The sequence below is a fragment of the Bos grunniens genome, chromosome 5, assembly GCF_055505025.1.
Source record: "Bos grunniens cultivar Pamir isolate PY7600 chromosome 5, Bosgru_T2T1.0, whole genome shotgun sequence".
NCBI lineage: Eukaryota > Metazoa > Chordata > Mammalia > Artiodactyla > Bovidae > Bos > Bos grunniens.
Genome location: NC_141169.1, coordinates 19062442 through 19080824, shown reverse-complemented (window position 1 = coordinate 19080824; position 18383 = coordinate 19062442). Strand labels below are relative to the sequence as shown.

At 39.5% G+C, this 18383-nt stretch overlaps 1 protein-coding gene across 10 annotated transcripts in view; it reads left to right on the top strand.

Moving 5' to 3' along the window:
* KITLG (KIT ligand) overlaps nt 1–18383 on the top strand; it is a 107671-nt gene that overhangs the window by 40152 nt on the left and 49136 nt on the right. For 7 of the 10 annotated variants that reach the window (XM_086403741.1, XM_086403736.1, XM_086403735.1 and 4 more), the window contains 2 exons: nt 3413–3526; nt 17602–17664. In XM_086403741.1, the coding sequence (XP_086259867.1) occupies nt 3413–3526; nt 17602–17664 (177 nt within the window). The remainder of the gene's footprint in view (nt 1–3412; nt 3527–17601; nt 17665–18383) is intronic. The other 3 variants (XM_086403743.1, XM_086403742.1, XM_086403737.1) reach the window with 1 other exon arrangement.

Below are 18383 nucleotides of genomic sequence, written 5' to 3'. Positions count from 1 at the left end.
ATAAAACGTTGCCTTCCCAATGAGGCCCCACCAAAATAGCATTATTTTTGCAGTCATTCAGTCTCTGGGGAAAGAGAGGTGGCGTTAATAGCTGGTACTGTGGCCTTTTCTCTAGATTCAGAGATGCCTGGGGATTTGACCTCTCTACCTTCCTCACTTGATCTTAGCCAAAAGGCCGAGAAGCGATCTACCTTCCTCTTTGTATCAAGAACTCAAGTAACTGATAGGAGTATACCTAAACTTCACCCAAGAGAGTCCTGCTGAAGTTACTAGGTAGCAGAACAATCACCAGTATGCCTTTTATTGTTGAGACTGTTACTGGTGGGAGGAGCTGTAATGGAGAATGAGTGGCAGCTCATGGCATGTCCCTGAAGGGGCTACTCAACTAGCGAGGTATAAGCTTGAGAAGTGGTCCTGCCCACCCAGCATTGTGAATCATTGCCACATGCCCCAAGGGTGTAGTGATATGTGGACATTAGAGATGGTGCAGCAGTCAGTCGTGAGTTCTATTCTGCTGTGCGTGCTCTTTGTCATCTCTCCTGTTTCCTTTCTCAGAGCTCAGTAGTACACTTGGTGCTAGGTGAAGCCTCCAACGCCTCATGAGTGTGACTGTCACCTTGAACCTAAGACCCTGCTGCTAGTAGAGAACAGTAGGCATTGTAATTCCAGTCCCTTTACTGAGATCTAATTTTTCTCTTTTCATGGTACACTTTTGACATACTATATAATCTGGTTATTTATCAGTTTTATTGGTCATGGTCTGCCTTCTCTCATTAGAAGCTAAGCTTCATGAGGGTAGGGATTTTTGCTTTTTTTTTTACTAATATATCCCCAGCATCTAGAACAGTGCCCAGCACACAGTAGCACTAGGTGCTTAATAAATATTTGCTGAATGAATGAATGAGTGAACAAATGTTTGTGTAGCGTTTCTTAAATGTCAGGCATAAAACATGGTAAAGAGAAATCAACAGAATTTCTGCCCTTATATTTATTTATTTTTTAATTCAGTCTTACTGAGATATAATTGACATATACCCTATATAAGTTGCACAGCATAGTGATTTGACTTACATACATCATGCAGTGATGACCATATTAAGATTAGTGAACATCTGTCATCTCATATAGTTACAAAAGTAAAGAAGCAGAAATTTTTTTTTCCTTGTGATAAGAACTCTTGGGATTTACTCTCAAACAACTTTCATATATAACATAGAGCAGTGCTAACTATATTTATCACATTATACAGTACATCCCTAGTGGTTATTTTATCTTTCAACTGAAACTTTGTACCTTTTGATCACCTTTATCGAGTCCTCCCTCCCTCATCCCTGTGCCTTTATATTTCTTACAGCCTAGAATATGAATAAGGTTATTAGAGATTGGCCCATTATAGAGATACTTAGGGAGGATTCCAAAGTTAGATCATGAAAGAGGGTGTTGGAGAAATCTATTTCAAGGGAGGGTTATATTTTAGCGATGACAGTGTGAGAGAGTTTAAGCATTGTATTTACATACATGAAGGGAGACTCTTAGAGGAGATGTTATGTGTTGGGATTGTCCAAAAAGCGGAATCCCCCAAACAAATCATTTACACTAGCGGTTCCCAACCTTTTCAGCACCAGGGCCCAGTTTCATGGAAGACAATTTTTCCACAGGCCAGGGTAGAGATGGGGATGGTTTGGGGATGATTCAAGCATATTACATGTATTGCATGTTATTTCTATTATTTATTACTTGGCTTCACTTCAGATCATCAGGCACTAGATCCCAGAGGTTAGGGACCCCTGATGTACACAATTTAGTCTTTATTTTGGCCCAAGGGAGAAGAGCAGGATCCCACCAAGCTCTAAGTAGTCTTAAACAAAATTAAGCAGGATTACTTAACATTCATAGATTACAATGGTAAAACAATGAAGGGATTTTAGTTTTGTTTACACTACATTTTTATATGTAGGAAGCATTGTAGTCTTAGAAATTTTAGTAAATGATCATTGTAACTTGGTCCAGTATAATATCTATTAAGCTGGCAGATATTAATTGAAAATAATAATCCAGTTCCATTTAATACATGGCTGGTTACATAATAAGTAGGAAAGATTTCTAGCCATGTGCAGATGGGCCTTTGTGTAATTTTAAAATGCCATAGATGACTGTTAACTCATAAAAGAATTCTCACATTTTAAAATATCATCACATCTCCTGTTGTTTATTTTTCCTGGAATGCTCATCCCTTCCCCGTCAACTCTTGCAAATTCCTCCTCTGTCCACCAGAATCCAGTTGGAGTCACATTTTCTCTGTGGCTTTTCTTGGCACTACCTTTCTGCCACGAGTTCTGTCCCTTAAGATTAATTGATTAATTGCTTCCTCCTCTGGGTTCCCAGAACATTTATCGCAGGGTGTGTGTATTACTTATTTCCCTGAATCTGCATTTCAGGGGAGTCTTATCACCTTTGTACAATTCTCCGGCTGGCTCAGTCCCTGTCTCATACAAGTTCAATAAATAGGTATCAAATTTGAAACATTAGACTCTTTTTTAACCTTGATCACTGATTCATCTAGCAAATATTTAGCAAGAGCTTTTTATATTCCAGGTGCTGTTATGTCTTGTAAAGATATTGAGGGGAAAAAAATAGATGCCCTAATTTTTAGAAATATAAAACACAGGGTAATAAGAAAAAGTAAGCCAGGCATAAAAGTAACTATTTAACATGGTTGAAAGAGTTATTTGGAAAGAGAGGTAGCATGTGTGTGTGTGTGTGTGTGTGTGTGAGTGTGTGTGAGTACTTCATGCTGGTGTTCAAAAATGGCTTCTCATTGACTAAGAAAATATTTTTCCTTGTTAAATCGCTAAAAAACTGTGATTGAAAACAATGACTCTTTTGATGTCTCACAACTTAAATTCTCTCCTAGATCTAAATATCTCTCTCTCACTTTAACTGGGTGTTCTAGTAGGTTATTGGGTTAAAGCAATGCTCAGAGTTTTGCTGTTACTTGCCAAACAGTCTACATTTAAAGTAGAGAAAAATTTTTTTTGGTGCCTTAAGGTACAAATTTTATGCATTCCCTAGTTTTTAGAAAATAGCTTAAGTGATAAATTCTTCTCATGTTGCTACAAGTTCATTTCTAATTGCCATTGGGGAATTGCCCATAGAACGTTTTTGACAAAAGTTAACGATACTGTCATTGAAATTAAAAACCAAACCATATTTTAACAGAGAATTTTTAAGAAATTTGGTTAGCATAGTTTGTGTGTAAGGTATTTAAACCAGTAGTATTCAAAGAAAAAAAAAAAAACCCACAAGATAGATTCTTTTTTCCACATTAAGGCAGAAAATGTTAGTTGTTAATAGTTTGAGTGACTATGGATATTTACTGATGGTCACCAGCATTTTTTCTCTTTTCATTTAGACTTGGATTATCACTTGCATTTATCTTCAACTGCTCCTATTTAATCCTCTCGTCCACACTCAAGGGATCTGCAGTAACCGTGTGACTGATGATGTGAAAGACGTTACAAAATTGGTAAGGAATGCTTTCAATTGCTCTGACTCTTGTACTTTTTGAAAAAGATTTCCTTTTTTTCTTGCCCCAGATTAGTGTCTTTCAGAGATCAGGAGAAAAGTCACCGAGTTGTGCTGAAGGGTTTGTAGGGAGCAGGTCAGGCGATACTTGCGGTCACAGAGCGTCTTGGTAAGGGTGGCCCGCCGCACCTCACTCGAGGGACTTTGTTTCCTTGCTGGCCTCTTCATCTCCTTTGCAGGCAGTGAAGGACGCTGGCGGGTGCTTTGTCTGCTGATGTGTGAGCACTAGCTTGTTCCCCATTATCTCGTAGGCAAGTTTCATTTTCCCTCCACACGTCTTCCTGCTCTTCTCTAAGGAGCCTAACAAAAGGAGGTCCGAGCTGCTCATTCTCCCGTTTCCAACTGCTCTAAGACCCGTTACACGCGGGTGGGTGTTTGCCCCCTCAGTAAACACAGTTGGAGTCGTTTTTTGCCCCAGAGTTGACCAGACGCATCTCCCACATCCATCCCATCGTAGCCTTTCCCCCAGCAAAAGCCGTTTTTCACTAGTGCCCCTTTGTCACTGCCAGCCTCTCTCAAGAGGCAGACCGCAGAGAGCGAGGGCGTGACCCAGCCTCTGAAATGGATTCCTCCCGACCCTCATGATCTAGCGGCGGCTGTACGTGTTCATTGGAGCTACACTCTGTGTTTTCGGAATGAACACACTTTGAAAAGCCATTTTGTAAGTTCCTGATTTTGTAAGTGCCCAGTGGCACTCAGTTATTTGAATATTGTTTTGAGAGCAGAGTGATGTGGGTTGTAGTATGTAAAAAAGAAAGGAAAGTATATTTGTTGAGATATTTATCTTTCCTACTTTGATATGCATTTCCTGGTGTATATGTTGTTATTTTGGGTTCATAACCAAGCTTCAAAACAGAAGTTTAATGCTACGATCTGAGTCTTGCTTAGCTTAGTCTCAATGTACAATTAAGAATATACGCATACATGCACACACACACACCATGCAGATTTCTTTGGATACCTACAAAGTCCAGGCTTAAAAATATTCTCTGGTGCAGTATCTGAAGGTGTATCAACATGTTTTATTTGAGGGGCTGGTGATCCAAGCACTATAACATTTGCCTCCTATATGCCCAGCTGGGTTTAAGGATGGGCTGGGGGAAGTACTTTTTTCAAAACATAGATCATGATGCTTTTCCTCAAATTGCTTGTTAGTTTGTTAGCCAAGGAACTATACTAAGAAGAAAACATTTATATTCAAAATTTGGTATGGGTCAAAGAAATGTTTGTTCTCGTGAAATGTTTGTTCAATAAATGAAGTAAGGATGTGCATCACTATGCAGCAACAAAATTATCTGTGGCGTTCATGAAAGTCACAGGTGTCTGGGCCCCACTGTTTAAACAGGTCTGAGGAAGGGCTCTATGCATCTACATTTTAAAGATATTCCTTAAAGGAGATTTAAGAACCATTGCTTTAGATGGTTTATGCTGTCAAAGTTTAGAGACCAAAATATTGTGACCTTACTTTAACCTCATTTCTTATTATGACCAGTTTTATCTACGTTGTATCAGTTCAGTTTAGTTGCTCAGTCATGTCTGACTCTTTGCAACCCCCTGGACTGCAGTACTCCAGGCTTCCCTGTCCATCACCAACTCCTGGAGCTTGCTCAAACTCATGTCCATAGAGTTGGTGATACCATCCAAATATCTCATCCTCTGTTGTTCCCTTCTCCTCCTGCCTTCAATCTTTATTAGCATCAGGGTCTTTTCTAAGGAGTCAGTTCTTTGCATCAGGTGGCCAAAGTACTGGAGTTTCAGTTTCACCATCAGTCCTTCCAATGAATATTCAGGACTGATTTCCTTTAGGATTGACTGGTTTGATCGCCTTGCAGTCCAAGAGACTCTCAAGAGTCCTCTCCAACATCACAGTTCAAAAGCATCAATTCTTTGACACTCAGCTTTCTTTATGGTCCAACTCTCACATACATAAATGACTACCGGAAAAACCATAGCTTTTTCTATGTTGTATGGGTTTACATATATGTTAGATTAATATGAGTCTCCAAAATAGACTTAAAGTAGGTCACAGCTGGGAAATTAACAACTCTTATGGGGTTATTTGTGGAACCATGGAGCTACAATGAGCAGGGGAGATTGGAAGTAGTCCTAGGCATCCAATTTCAAATATGTGGGCAAGGAATCACAGATGGAAGGTGATGGTGTATCTGACCACAGGCTAAGCATGTCCAAAATTAAGTTGGCATTTAAGAAAAATTACTTATTGTCAGTATTTTTTGCTATTTGAAGAATATTACCTAATGAGCACCACTTCCTGTGAAATGTCAAACTGATATTTTCAAGTGGCATAAGTAGGTATTGTAAGCACCTTCCAAGATTTTCTGTTCTTGTCTTTAACCATCTGCTTATTTTCAGTCTGTTACCTATCAGTTGAAAAATGCAAGAAACTTTGGGAAAGAAATGCCTGGAAAGAGATACTTATTAACAGTAAAATATTAATATAATTCCTTTCCCCAGGGGGAAATGTAAAATCATTAAGCTGGAAAAAGTCTTTTTTCTCCCTTCCAGCAACTGACTCATAGGGGAATTTTTTAATTTCAAGAGTTGATCTAAATGAAATTAGTGTGTTTACTTCAGATTATTGGGGGAAAAGTCAAGTTAATAACAAAAAAGGATTTAGAAGATCACTTCTGATTGAATAAAGACCTACTTAATGCACAGCCGGTATTTCATAGAGTAGGAAATTGAAAGATATAAAATAATCCCTGGTCTCAGAGTGTTTATAATCTAGTTTGGGGCTAAGCCATCTCTATGAATATATGAAAGCAGATCACTAATACCACAATAACCACATGAAAATGGATGCTATTTAAAATATTTTCTGGTAAAGTATGGGATCCGACTTGTACTAATTTTTTGGTTAGAATGGATTTTAGCGTCTGACAGACATGCTTTTTGACCTTAGATAAGAAACTATCTTTCTAAAGCTCAGTTCTTCCCAATTTTATGGTGTAGATGGAATAAGAGAATGTGTGTGTGTGTATATATATATACATACATATATATGTATATATATAACCACAGTTATTGTCACATGATCTCTCTGTGCCTCAGTTTCCTCATCATTATAATAGATTAATAGTACAACAGGGGTTAGCAGTGCCAACCTTCTGGCAGTGGAAAATCGTCTCACAGCCTATAGTTGGCCCTCTGCACATAAGGTTCCTCCCTAGCTGTGGTTTTTGCATCCATGGATTCAACAAGGGTGGATTGTGTAGTAGTGTAATACTATTGAAAAACAGGAGTATGAGTAGACTCACGAAATTCAAACACGTGTTGTTCAAGGATCTACTGTACTTAACCTCATAGAGTGATTTCAAAGATTAAATAAAAGAACAGTGCTAGGAACATAGCAAGTGCGTGCTAAATATTATGTTAGTAATGGTAGTATAGGGCTCCCTTGGTGGCTCAGTGGTAAAGAATCTCTCAATGCAAGAGACCTGGATTTGATTCCTGGGTTGGGAAGATTCCCTGGAGGAGGAAATGGCAACCCACTCCAGTATTCTTGCCTGGATAATTCCATGGACAGAGGAGCCTGGTGAACTACAGTCCAGGGTCACAAAGAGTTGGCCACACTTAGCAACTGAGGACAGAATGGTAGTGTGATGGTAGTGATGTTTGTGGGGTCATAGTCCATGGGGTCTCTAAGAGTCCGATAGGACTGAGCAACTTCACTTTCACTTTTCACTTTCACACATTGGAGAAGGAAATGGCAACCCACTCCAGTGTTCTTGCCTGGAGAATCCCAGGGTGGGTGGAGCCTGGTGGGCTGCCGTCTATGGGGTCGCACAGAGTCGGACACGACTGAAGTGACTTAGCAGCAGCAGCAGCAGGATACTGGAGCTGAATTTAGAGAATTCAGAATTTCATAAATAGGAAAACTGAGATCCGTGAGTGGTGAGTTCCAGCTCCTGGTCCCATACCTGTGTTGTCTTCTAGGACAGTGGTTTTCAGACTGGCTTCAAGAGACTACCCAGCAGCTCTGCTTTTATTTATGTTTCTGGGTTTCTGAATAAAACTTGGGTGGAACAAAGAATTGAGCTTCTGGGAAAATGTTTGCAAATCACGTCTCTAAACCACCGTTTTGTGGAATATTACTTGAGAACCATCCAGTCACAATCTCTGAGGGTCCTTATGAAAAGTTTAGCCATCAGGGCCCTGCCTCAGAAATATAGGATTGCAGCTCATGGAGATGAGATGTAGGAAGCTTAATGTGTTGGACTGGCGTCCCAGGTGATAGTTATTTGCATAGGTCAGGACTACTGAGGTAATAAATTATACTTACAATTATGGGGTTGTTTCCATATTTGAAAAGAAGTGGCGTTCCCATCCTTAGCCTAAAACTCATTGATTTCACTAATTCAAACCGGGACATGAGTGACTTTTCAGTTTTATGGCTACAGATAACCACAGTCTCTCTCTGGAGAACAGTGGAGCAAAAAAGCATCTTGAAGTAGGTCAGGCTTACTGGGGTGTTTGATACCAGCTCTGCTATTACCCAGCTGTGTGACTTTGGACAAATAAATCTCTGAACCTTTCTGGGATTCAACTTTTGGTTTTGAAAATGAGGAATTAGGACATGATCAGTAGTTCTGAATCTAGAATTCATAAACTTTCAAACTCTTTCAAATGAAATTCCAAATTATGCTTGCTGTGTCCCTTATGTGTTTCTGCTGCTGCTGCTGCTAAGTTGCTTCAGTCGTGTCTGACTGTGGGACCCCATAGACGGCAGCCCACCAGGCTCCCCTGTCCCTGGGATTCTCCAGGCAAGAACACTGGAGTGGGTTGCCATTTCCTTCTCCAATGCATGAAAGTGAAAAGTGAAAGTGAAGTCACTCAGTCGTGTCCGACTCTTCATGACCCCATGGACTGCAGCCCACCAGGCTCCTCCGTCCATGGGATTTTCCAGGTAAGAGTACTGGAGTGGGTTGTCATTTCCTTCTCCAGGGGATCTTCCCAGCCTAGGAAATGAACCCGGGTCTCCTACATTGCAGGCAGAGTATTTACCAACTGAGCTATGAGGGAAGCCTAGTGTGTGTGTGTGTAAGAACATGTATAACTTATCATGCTTCCCAGAGAAGTCTGTAACCCTCCCCCCAAAAGATAAGAACTAGCAAATTGGATAACTCGGGAGGCCCATTTTAGCCCTGAGATTCTCTTATTCCATAGTCCTGCCTCTTCAGATTGTACATGTTGGAATAATCCAGTTATGCCTTGACTAAAGGAGGTTATATCAGATTAGATTTACTTCCTTTGCAGGCATAACATATGTACATTTTATCTGAGAAAAAGAAAGTGGGTTGAAAATACCTTTGTACCCTTTGCTCATTGTAATTTATTCAACTAAAATCATTCCTTTGCCAATGCTGCCAGTTCTGCCTTTGCTGTGGGTGGCAACTTGCACTCTGCCCACAAATCTTAAGTTTGTTTGCTTGGGGTGACTCCCGTGTCACAGAAGCACATGGTTTGTGACTTTACTGTCATTTTCTTTTTAATTTCTTCTTGGACGTTTTGTACTACACCTGTAGTCCCCATGGTTTCTATTTTAAATCCTTCTGGCATGTTTACTCAGCATAATAGTTCATCTGTTTACAGAACTTTTTGCTTTGTTTCTAAAAAATGTTGCAAGACTTGTGTTAAAAGGCAGACTCAGACCTACCTAAAGAAAGGGTGTTTGCCATACACAAAAATAAACTCAAAATGGATTAAAGATCTAAATGTAAGACCAGAAACTATAAAACTCCTAGAGGAGAACATAGGCAAAACACTCTCTGACATACATCACAGCAGGATCCTCTATGACCCACCTCCCAGAATATTGGAAATAAAAGCAAAAATAAACAAATGGGACCTAATTAACCTTAAAAGCTTCTGCACATCAAAGGAAACTATTAGCAAGGTGAAAAGGCAGCCTTCAGAATGGGAGAAACTAATAGCAAATGAAGCAACTGACAAACAACTAATCTCAAAAATATATAAGCAACTCCTACAGCTCAACTCCAGAAAAATAAACGACCCAATCAAAAAATGGGCCAAAGAACTAAATAGACATTTCTCCAAAGAAGACATACAGATGGCTAACAAACACATGAAAAGATGCTCAACATCACTCATTATCAGAGAAATGCAAATCAAAACCACTACGAGGTACCATTTCACACCAGTCAGAATGGCTGCAATCCAAAAGTCTACAAATAATAAATGCTGGAGAGGGTGTGGAGAAAAGGGAACCCTCTTACACTGTTGGTGGGAATGGAAACTAGTACAGCCACTATGGAGAACAGTGTGGAGATTCCTTAAAATCTGGAAATAGAACTGCCTTATGATCCAGCAATCCCACTGCTGGGCATACACACTGAGGAAACCAGAAGGGAAAGAGACACGTGTACCCCAATGTTCATCGCAGCACTGTTTATAATAGCCAGGACATGGAAGCAACCTAGATGTCCATCAGCAGATGAATGGATAAGAAAGCTTTGGTACATATACACAATGGAGTATTACTCAGCCATTAAAAAGAATACATTTGAATCAGTTCTAATGAGGTGGATGAAACTGGAGCCTATTATACAGAGTGAAGTAAGCCAGGAGAAAAAACATAAATACAGTATACTAACGCATATATATGGAATTTAGAAAGATGGTAACAATAACCCGGTGTACGAGACAGCAAAAGAGACACTGATGTATAGAACAGTCTTATGGACTCTGTGGGAGAGGGAGAGGGTGGGAAGATTTGGGAGAATGACATTGAAACATGTAAAATATCATGTAAGAAACGAGTTGCCAGTCCAGGTTCGATGCACGATACTGGATGCTTGGGGCTAGTGCACTGGGACGACCCAGAGGGATGGTATGGGGAGGGAGGACGGAGGAGGGTTCGGGATGGGGAACACATGTATACCTGTGGTGGATTCATTTTGATATTTGGCAAAACTAATACAATTATGTAAAGTTTAAAAATAAAATAAAATTTAAAAAAAAAGAAAAGGTGTTTGGGAAGGTAGTGAATCAAACTTTAAAAACTTGTATCTTTGGGTGGTTCAACTGCAGCTCTTAATGATTGTGTTGATAAAAAAGGAATCCAAACATTGAAATAGATCAAATTAGTTTTTCCTTCTGTTCTTTCTACTGTTTCCTTCATTTATGATCATTTTTCTTCGTTTGGGGGAGTTTAATTGAATGTGACTTTGCTGCTTTTTGAAAACATTTTTATCTTTATCTGTTGGGTAATTGTTTGTCTTCCTTAAAATGTTTAAGGCAGGTTGCTGTTCTAGCCCCCATCTTGTAAAAGTGGAAATCACTCTGTCTTTTCAAGGTCAGTCTATAGATCAGTAGGGTAAAGTCAGAAATTTGTGGCTTTCCTGGTCTTTCAGTAGGCAATTATTTTAAACAGATTATATTAATACATGCCTCTTATAGTTTGACATAATAGGAGATTATAAAAATATTCTTAGATAACAAATTTCACACTTTGAGTGGACTGTTTTGAATAGTGCTGAATTTTTATTCTCTTCAAGTACAATGTTTGGATAGAATTATCACTGCATTAAAATGGAGGATTGGAGTCTCTGCTGCTGCTAAGTCGCGTCAGTTGTGTCCGACGCTGTGCGACCCCATAGACGGCAGCCCACCAGGCTCCCCCATCCCTGGGATTCTCCAGGCAAGAACACTGGAGTGGGTTGCCATTTCCTTCTCCAATTGGAGTCTCTGAGTCTCCCCATTTCTAAGTATATCTTCTCTTTAAAAGCAGAGGTCCCCCATAGTTTTGTTTGACCATTGAAGAACAATGGTTTGATAGCTGGATAGTTTTTAAAGTTGATTTTTTATTAATTTGCAATATTTAGCATTTTACTTTCTATTCCTGTAGTCAGTACGTTTTTTTTTCTCTATTTAAAGTAAATTTTGGACTTAGTATTTAAAGGACAGAGTATATTAGAAATAATATTTGTAAAAACTGACTAGCTGTGTTGCCAAGCATGTAAATCTTATCATAAAGAAAATGTTGTTCTTCCCTTGTAAGATAAACCACTTAGGTACAGTATCTCCTGCCCCTTGACTGTTTTTACAGCAGATATTATTGTGTGAACATCTAAGCACCATGCAAAGCACTGTCTGTGGATTCTCTGTTTCAGTCATTGCAACCCTAGAAGGTAATGATTTTGTCCACCTGTGTATTCTTTACTGTCTGGGTCAAAGGGAAGCCTGACTAATGCACCACTGTATTGATTAGGCAGCTGAAGCCTAGTGATGGTTAGTAACCTGATGATTCTCACTTGGAAGCTGGGAGATGAATAGAGGTATGAACCCATAACTGCCCATCTCTGGAACATAAGAACCCGGTTCATAATATATGATGTCTTTACTTATGTCAGTATCAACTGCAATTTAAGAACTATCATTCTATCCTCTTGAATTGTACTTGCTAGGTAGAAGTCATCTTATTTTATGATTAGGAAATTATAGATTAGTACTATTTAACAGGAGTCATCATCATAAGGTATGTTTATGAAGCAGACCAACATTTTAAAATTAATTTTTATTGCAGTATCATTGCTTTACATGTTGAGTTAGTTTCTGCTGCATACAGAGTGAATCAGTTATACATATATCCCCTCTTTTTTAGATTTCCTTCTCATTTAGGTCACCACAGAGCATTTAGTAGAGTTCCCTGTGTTAGATGGTAGAGACCAAATGTTTTTAATCTCTTTTATTTGAAGGAGACAAGGATCATCTAAACTTATTTAGGTATTCTTCACTGAGAAAAGATGACCCAGAAAGGCTTGTGAGTTGTCATGTTAATTTTTTCTAAATCACTAATTGAGTTATTATTTAAAAAAGAAAAAAGCGATTGACCTGGTTAGATTTTTAGTCAGTATTAACAAGAAATGGCTTATAAGGGGAAATAAAAAGGCAAAAGCTTTGTTCTGTGTAATTTCTGAAGAGTGAACAACCATTGTTACACTAAGCTGTGGCATGGAGTAAACTGGGGTATTACTGGGATATTTTAAGTACATGCATAGAAGGCTTTTTTTGCTCTAAGAATCAGCAGTGATTCTTAAACTTCTCTGTGTCTCAGAGACTTTGAGAACTGGACTCTTTCCTCAGAAAGGTCAACTATGTGTGCGCTGCTTTATGTAGGGTCAAGGGAATCATGAGTTATTATCATTGCATTTTGATTCTTATCAAGATCTTGACAGAAACAACTGAGACGAGTATCTCACCAAGGATGTCCAAAAAGCCACTGATTTCACAAGACTGAGAGACCTCAGTGATGTTTGGATCTTGAGATCCAAATCTTTTAGATCAGTGATCTAGAGAGGGAGTTAAATGTTCTGACTTTGACTTCTTTTTCTGCAGGGCATGGTAAGCAGCCAATGACTGTTTGGCTTGCAAAGACTTTTTCTTGGCCGAGTTTCTAGCATTTCCACATGCTATTCTCTTAGGCATTTCCCCCCTAGTGTCACTGAGTATGATCAATCCTTAAGATATCCAAAAAAATGAAAAGATAGCAAGTGGGCCTGTCTAGTAATTGAGTGAAAGTGTTAGTTTCTCAATTGTGTGCAACCCCTTGCAACCCCATGGACTATAGCCCACCAGGCTCCTCTGTCCATGGGAGTCTCCAAGCCAGAATGCTGGAGGGTGTTGCCATTCCCTTCTCCAGGGGATCTTCCCTACCCAGGGACTGAACACAGATCTCCCGTATCCCAGGCAGATTCTTTACCATCTGAGCCACCAGGGAAGCCCATCATATCACAAAGTGACTTGTTTCAGAAGTTTTATGCATTTTCTAATCTAGTACAGTGTTTAAATCCTTACACTCCAAACCATTTCTTTCATTGGAATAACTTGAGATTTGGTAAATTTTCCATCATTTAGGTTCTATTTCATTTTAATTTTTGCCCTGAACTTATTTTACCAGGACAGTTAGGTTTACAAAATCTGTAGCCTTGGATATGAATCCATATAACCTTACCAGCAGGATGCTTCCTTGGAATCTAAAGCACATCTCTGCTTTTTCAGCTTTTAATCTCTGTAAAAATATTTAATGTGTGTTCAGTACTCTCCCACTGGTCTTCTAAACTGCCCCTGGTCTCTCTTCTCTCTTTGCTTTAGTACATACTTCCAAAGTGCTGCTGCTGCTGCTAAGTCGCTTCAGTCGTGTCCGACTCTGTGCGACGCCATAGACGGCAGCCCACCAGGCTCCTCCGTCCCTGGGATTTTCCAGGCAAGAGTACTTCCAAACTAACCTTCCTAAATTGACTGTTACGTTTTCTTCCTGCTTAAACACACTCAATGTAGCACCACTGCTTACACGAGGAAGGTAAATCCGACTGAATTCTTAGTAATTTTCTCCTTCAACTTCTTCATCTTACAGATGAGGGGTATAGGTTCCACAGGGAGGAAGTGATGTGCCTAAGACAACAGTGACCTGTAGGGATCTAGTGGTGGAACTGGTTCCACTGAACCTTACTGCTTCCCACCTGGCCTCCGTGGCCCAACATTCAGGTCCCTCACTGATGTGGGCTGGCTAGAGCCTGAATGATCTGCCCCTGGTCTACCATGTCTCTGTCTTTGCAGATGTCCCTCTCCCTTGCAATTAATAAGTACTCGTTTACACACAACACTAAATAACTAAGTATTTTAAATAAGTTACATTATCCTTGTATAGTCTTAATACCAGCTCAGTTCTGTGATTCCCATTTTACCTATGTGGAAATTGAGGCTAAAGAAGATTTGGTAACTTGCCCAAGATCTCTGAATTAGCACGTGGCAGGACCTGGATCCAGCCTGAGCAGTGTGTCCCCAGGACCTGTGTTGGGAGTCCTTTGTCAAAGTAACTGCCTCGAAGGAACAGCTTATCTTCCTAGTTCCAGGCCAAAGGCTCCCTCTACTCTCTCAGATTTCTGCAGTGCTCACCATGCATAAGAGAAACTGAATTTATCACGAGGTTATCTGTGCCTTTTGGATGCTATTCAACATACTGTGAATGCTTAGAAAGTAATATAATAATTCATGAAGTGGCCATAAAAAATATACAACTTGACTTCCTTAATTCTCTTCCAAATGTGATTGGAAATGAACCAGTGCAATCCAAGAAAGTAATAACGCGCAGACTGATCCACAGATAACTGCTGAGACCAGCACTCAGAGCCGGGATTTGTGTGCTCACTCGCACTGTGTACTCATGTCTGTGACCCTGAGATGCCAGTTAACCCCTCTGAGCCTCCATGTATCGTTCGGTAAAATAGGCCCAATAATATGTATCTTGGTTGTGGCAGAGACTGTGTCCAAAACCTTTTAAAATTTTAAAGCATTTTTCAAAAATAGTATTCCTTTTCAGCTCCCTTAGAAACTAAATATCAGTAAATCAGTTTAAGGCAGAAATTATTATGATATACTGCCCCCCCCCCAACCCAGTGTGGTAAGATTTGTTTGATTTTTTTGCACCAATTTTTTACATGTCAATTACTAACAAAACAGAATTGGCCAGCGGATCTTTACATTTTCTCTGTTCTCTTGGTACATACTCAGATCATAAGTTTTCTGAATACTAATTTGGTCAGTTCTGTGTTTATTTTCCGATAATGTTAATTGTGCATAAGGAAGGGGGCTAGATTGTCAAGCGCCTGTGTTCAGAACACCTGCCATTTTGTGCCATTTCTCCATCTGGAATGGCTTTCACTTACCTGTTGGTTCGTAACAAAACAGAATGGTGCGCTCATTCTGATTCCAGCTTTTATACCTGTGAAGCTGTTAGCTCTGTTTTCCACCAGGGCTTACATAAAATGATGAGGTCCGTCTGCTTTTCAAATATGGGGGTGAAGATCCACAGACAGAAGAAATCCTGGAAGCATGATGGGAAGTTTGACCAAGAGAAAGAACGTTACTGTGAAAAGTCACCCTGAACTTAAAGAAGGCCACCTTCTGTGGCAGTGCAGATGTGTTCTCAGTAAGCAGTGCAGACTTGACTGTTCTCTTGCGTGTGGCACGAGGAGGGATGTTGGTGAGCCTCACAAGTGGGAAATATCTGGGACAAGTGTGCAGAGACTAAATGGGTGACCATGTGTAAGTTGAGCTGAGAGGTAATGGAGGCCCCTCTGTCAGAGACCTGAGTTCTAGTCCAGACTTGACAGGTAGTAGTCGTGTGACCTCAGTCAAGTTACTTGACCTCTTGGAGTCTTAAGTTCTTCATTCATTAATTTAGCAATCCTACGTGAAAGTGATTCTGAGGGTTGGATGCGATCACACAACATAAGCCCATAATGAGCACAGTGCTAGAACATGGTAAGTATTTGGTAAGTGTTAGGCTGGAGGCTGAGATGAGAGGGAGGTGGTTCCATTGGACGTTGGATGGTAGCACGCATGATGGGATCCCTTCCTCCCTTGGCTCCCCTCTGACTGCATATGCCTTTACCTAGATTCTTTTCTCAGCAAATTGTTCTCAAATTCTAGAAGCTATTGGCAAAGCCAAGAGGAAGCATAAGGGTTGTGTTCTGGGAGTCTTGTCAGAGATGAACTAGCCTGAAAATATGCACCAGGTACTAGCTCACGATGGAGAATAGTGATGATTTAAGAAACAGGGTAAAGGGGAAAATGAGTCTGCCGGAGCAGGGAGACCCACTGAAGATATAATAGAGCAAAACCGCATTTTTACATTGTCTATTGTTTTAAGACCCAGTGGGCTAAGTCAATTTGTACATAAAATAAATGGGCCATATTCTACAGAAGGAAATTTTAACTGTTCTAGAAGAGTGAGATGTCAGAGCTGGTGATATGTAGAAAAGGAGACAAGTGAACTTAAAACTCTGTGACTTACTAGAACTTGTGCCTTGGAAGTCAGTTTCCAGTATAGCTCTCAGTAAAGAATATGGATTGATTGTTTATGATGTTTGGCACACTCATCTAAATTCTTAAACTGACTCTTAGACACGGGTACTTTTTTTTTTAATTGGAGGACAACTGCTTTATAATGTTGTGCTGGTTTCTGCCTTACAACCATGTGAATCAGCCATATGTATGCATATATTCCGCCCGCCAAGTCTCACCCCCATCTCCACTGTGATAGGTCACCACAGAGCACCAAACTGAGCTCCCTGTTATACAGAAGTTTCCCACTAGCTAGCTATTTTATATGTGGTAGTGTATATAGGACATGGATACTTTTATCTCCACTTTACAGATGAGAGAAACCAAAGTAGAGTTGAGATTTGTTCTAAATTTCCTGGTTCTAAATCAGGTGCTTGTTCAACTTATGCCACAATGAATGATGGAAATGGGTTAGATATTTTCTGAAAGTCTTTAAAGGAAGCTAGTTAAACATTTGAGGCATCTCATACGTTTAGTCCCAGGCAAGTAGATTACATTATATCACAAAACTGAATCTTTCTAAATTAATTAACTGATAAAGCATGTGCAACTTGTAAGTATCATTGTTCTTTTGAAACTTAACACTTTTTTTTCTAGGATTAACGTAGAACAATAGTTCTCTAACTTGAGCACACATCAGAATCACCTGGAGGACTTGTTTAGTAAGATTCAGTAGGTCTGGTGTGGCCTGAGACTTTGCATTTCTAACAGGTTCCCTGGTGCCGTTGACGCATCACTTGGAGAAGCACTTAACGAGAAAAATACACTGTGTTACTGATCCTTCGGAGGAATAAATAGGAAAATAGTCCTGAAGGGAAATTCCAAGACCACAGATGGAAGCTGAAATTCAAATCATGTTTCCAAACTCAGTAAATTATAGTTAGCCACCCATAACTGAATTTGGAGTGAAAAAAGATTTGTATTATTATTTCATTTCTGGAGAGTGCTTTTGATTGCAAAGGGAAATCAAGAATGAAAAATCACTATGTATGTAAATGTTGAAAATCAGAGGTAATTTAAAAGCATCCTGGGTTTGCAGGTGTTTTTCTCTAAACCCCTAAAAACAATATGATTTACTGATGTGTATGGATTTTCTTACAGATTTTTTTTTTCTTTTGGTCTCTGTAGGTGGCAAATCTTCCCAAAGACTATATGATAACCCTCAAATATGTCCCCGGGATGGACGTTTTGGTATGTAAACTGTACATTTCTGGGTTTCATTGTGGTAGCTGACAAAAGAAACGGGGTCATTCATATTGAGATAGGAAGTTATCTGCCATTTAAGAGTTTGCTAACTGTCAGAATTTGAAGAAGGTATCTTTGGAATTTGACTTGTATATTTATATTTTTTCCTCAGGCAACTGCTAAATTTTGGTTTGGGGTGAACATTTCAGCATGTATCTTACCCCTATACTCCCAAAGCACATAAGATCACCTTCTTTATAGCTAGCCACTGACTTCTGTTTTTCTTTCAGCCTTCCTACAAAGGCTCAAGTGTAAAATTATGTAAATTACTTTCATACCTGAAAAAGGTCCTATATAAGTCTCCTATTTAATTTGAGAACACAAAATGTTTTATCTCTGAATTTATTTGCAGTGTGATTGATTCTTCAAAATTTACAATAAAAAGGTAGCTATGATTGTACGTATGCTTTTATGACTGTAACCAAAAATCTTCATTGATGTTCTAATTATGTAGTGTTAGTATTAAGACATGAAGAAATATTTCATGTATAGGGACTAATGTAATGCCTGTGGACCTGTCACATAACTTGTCAGATGTTACCATTTTGCAATATTTGCTTCAGCTGTATTAATTGGAGTATAATTGCTTTACAGTGTTGTTTCTGCTGTACAATGAAGTGAATCAGCCATGTGTATGCATATATCCTTTCTCTCTTTGGACTTCT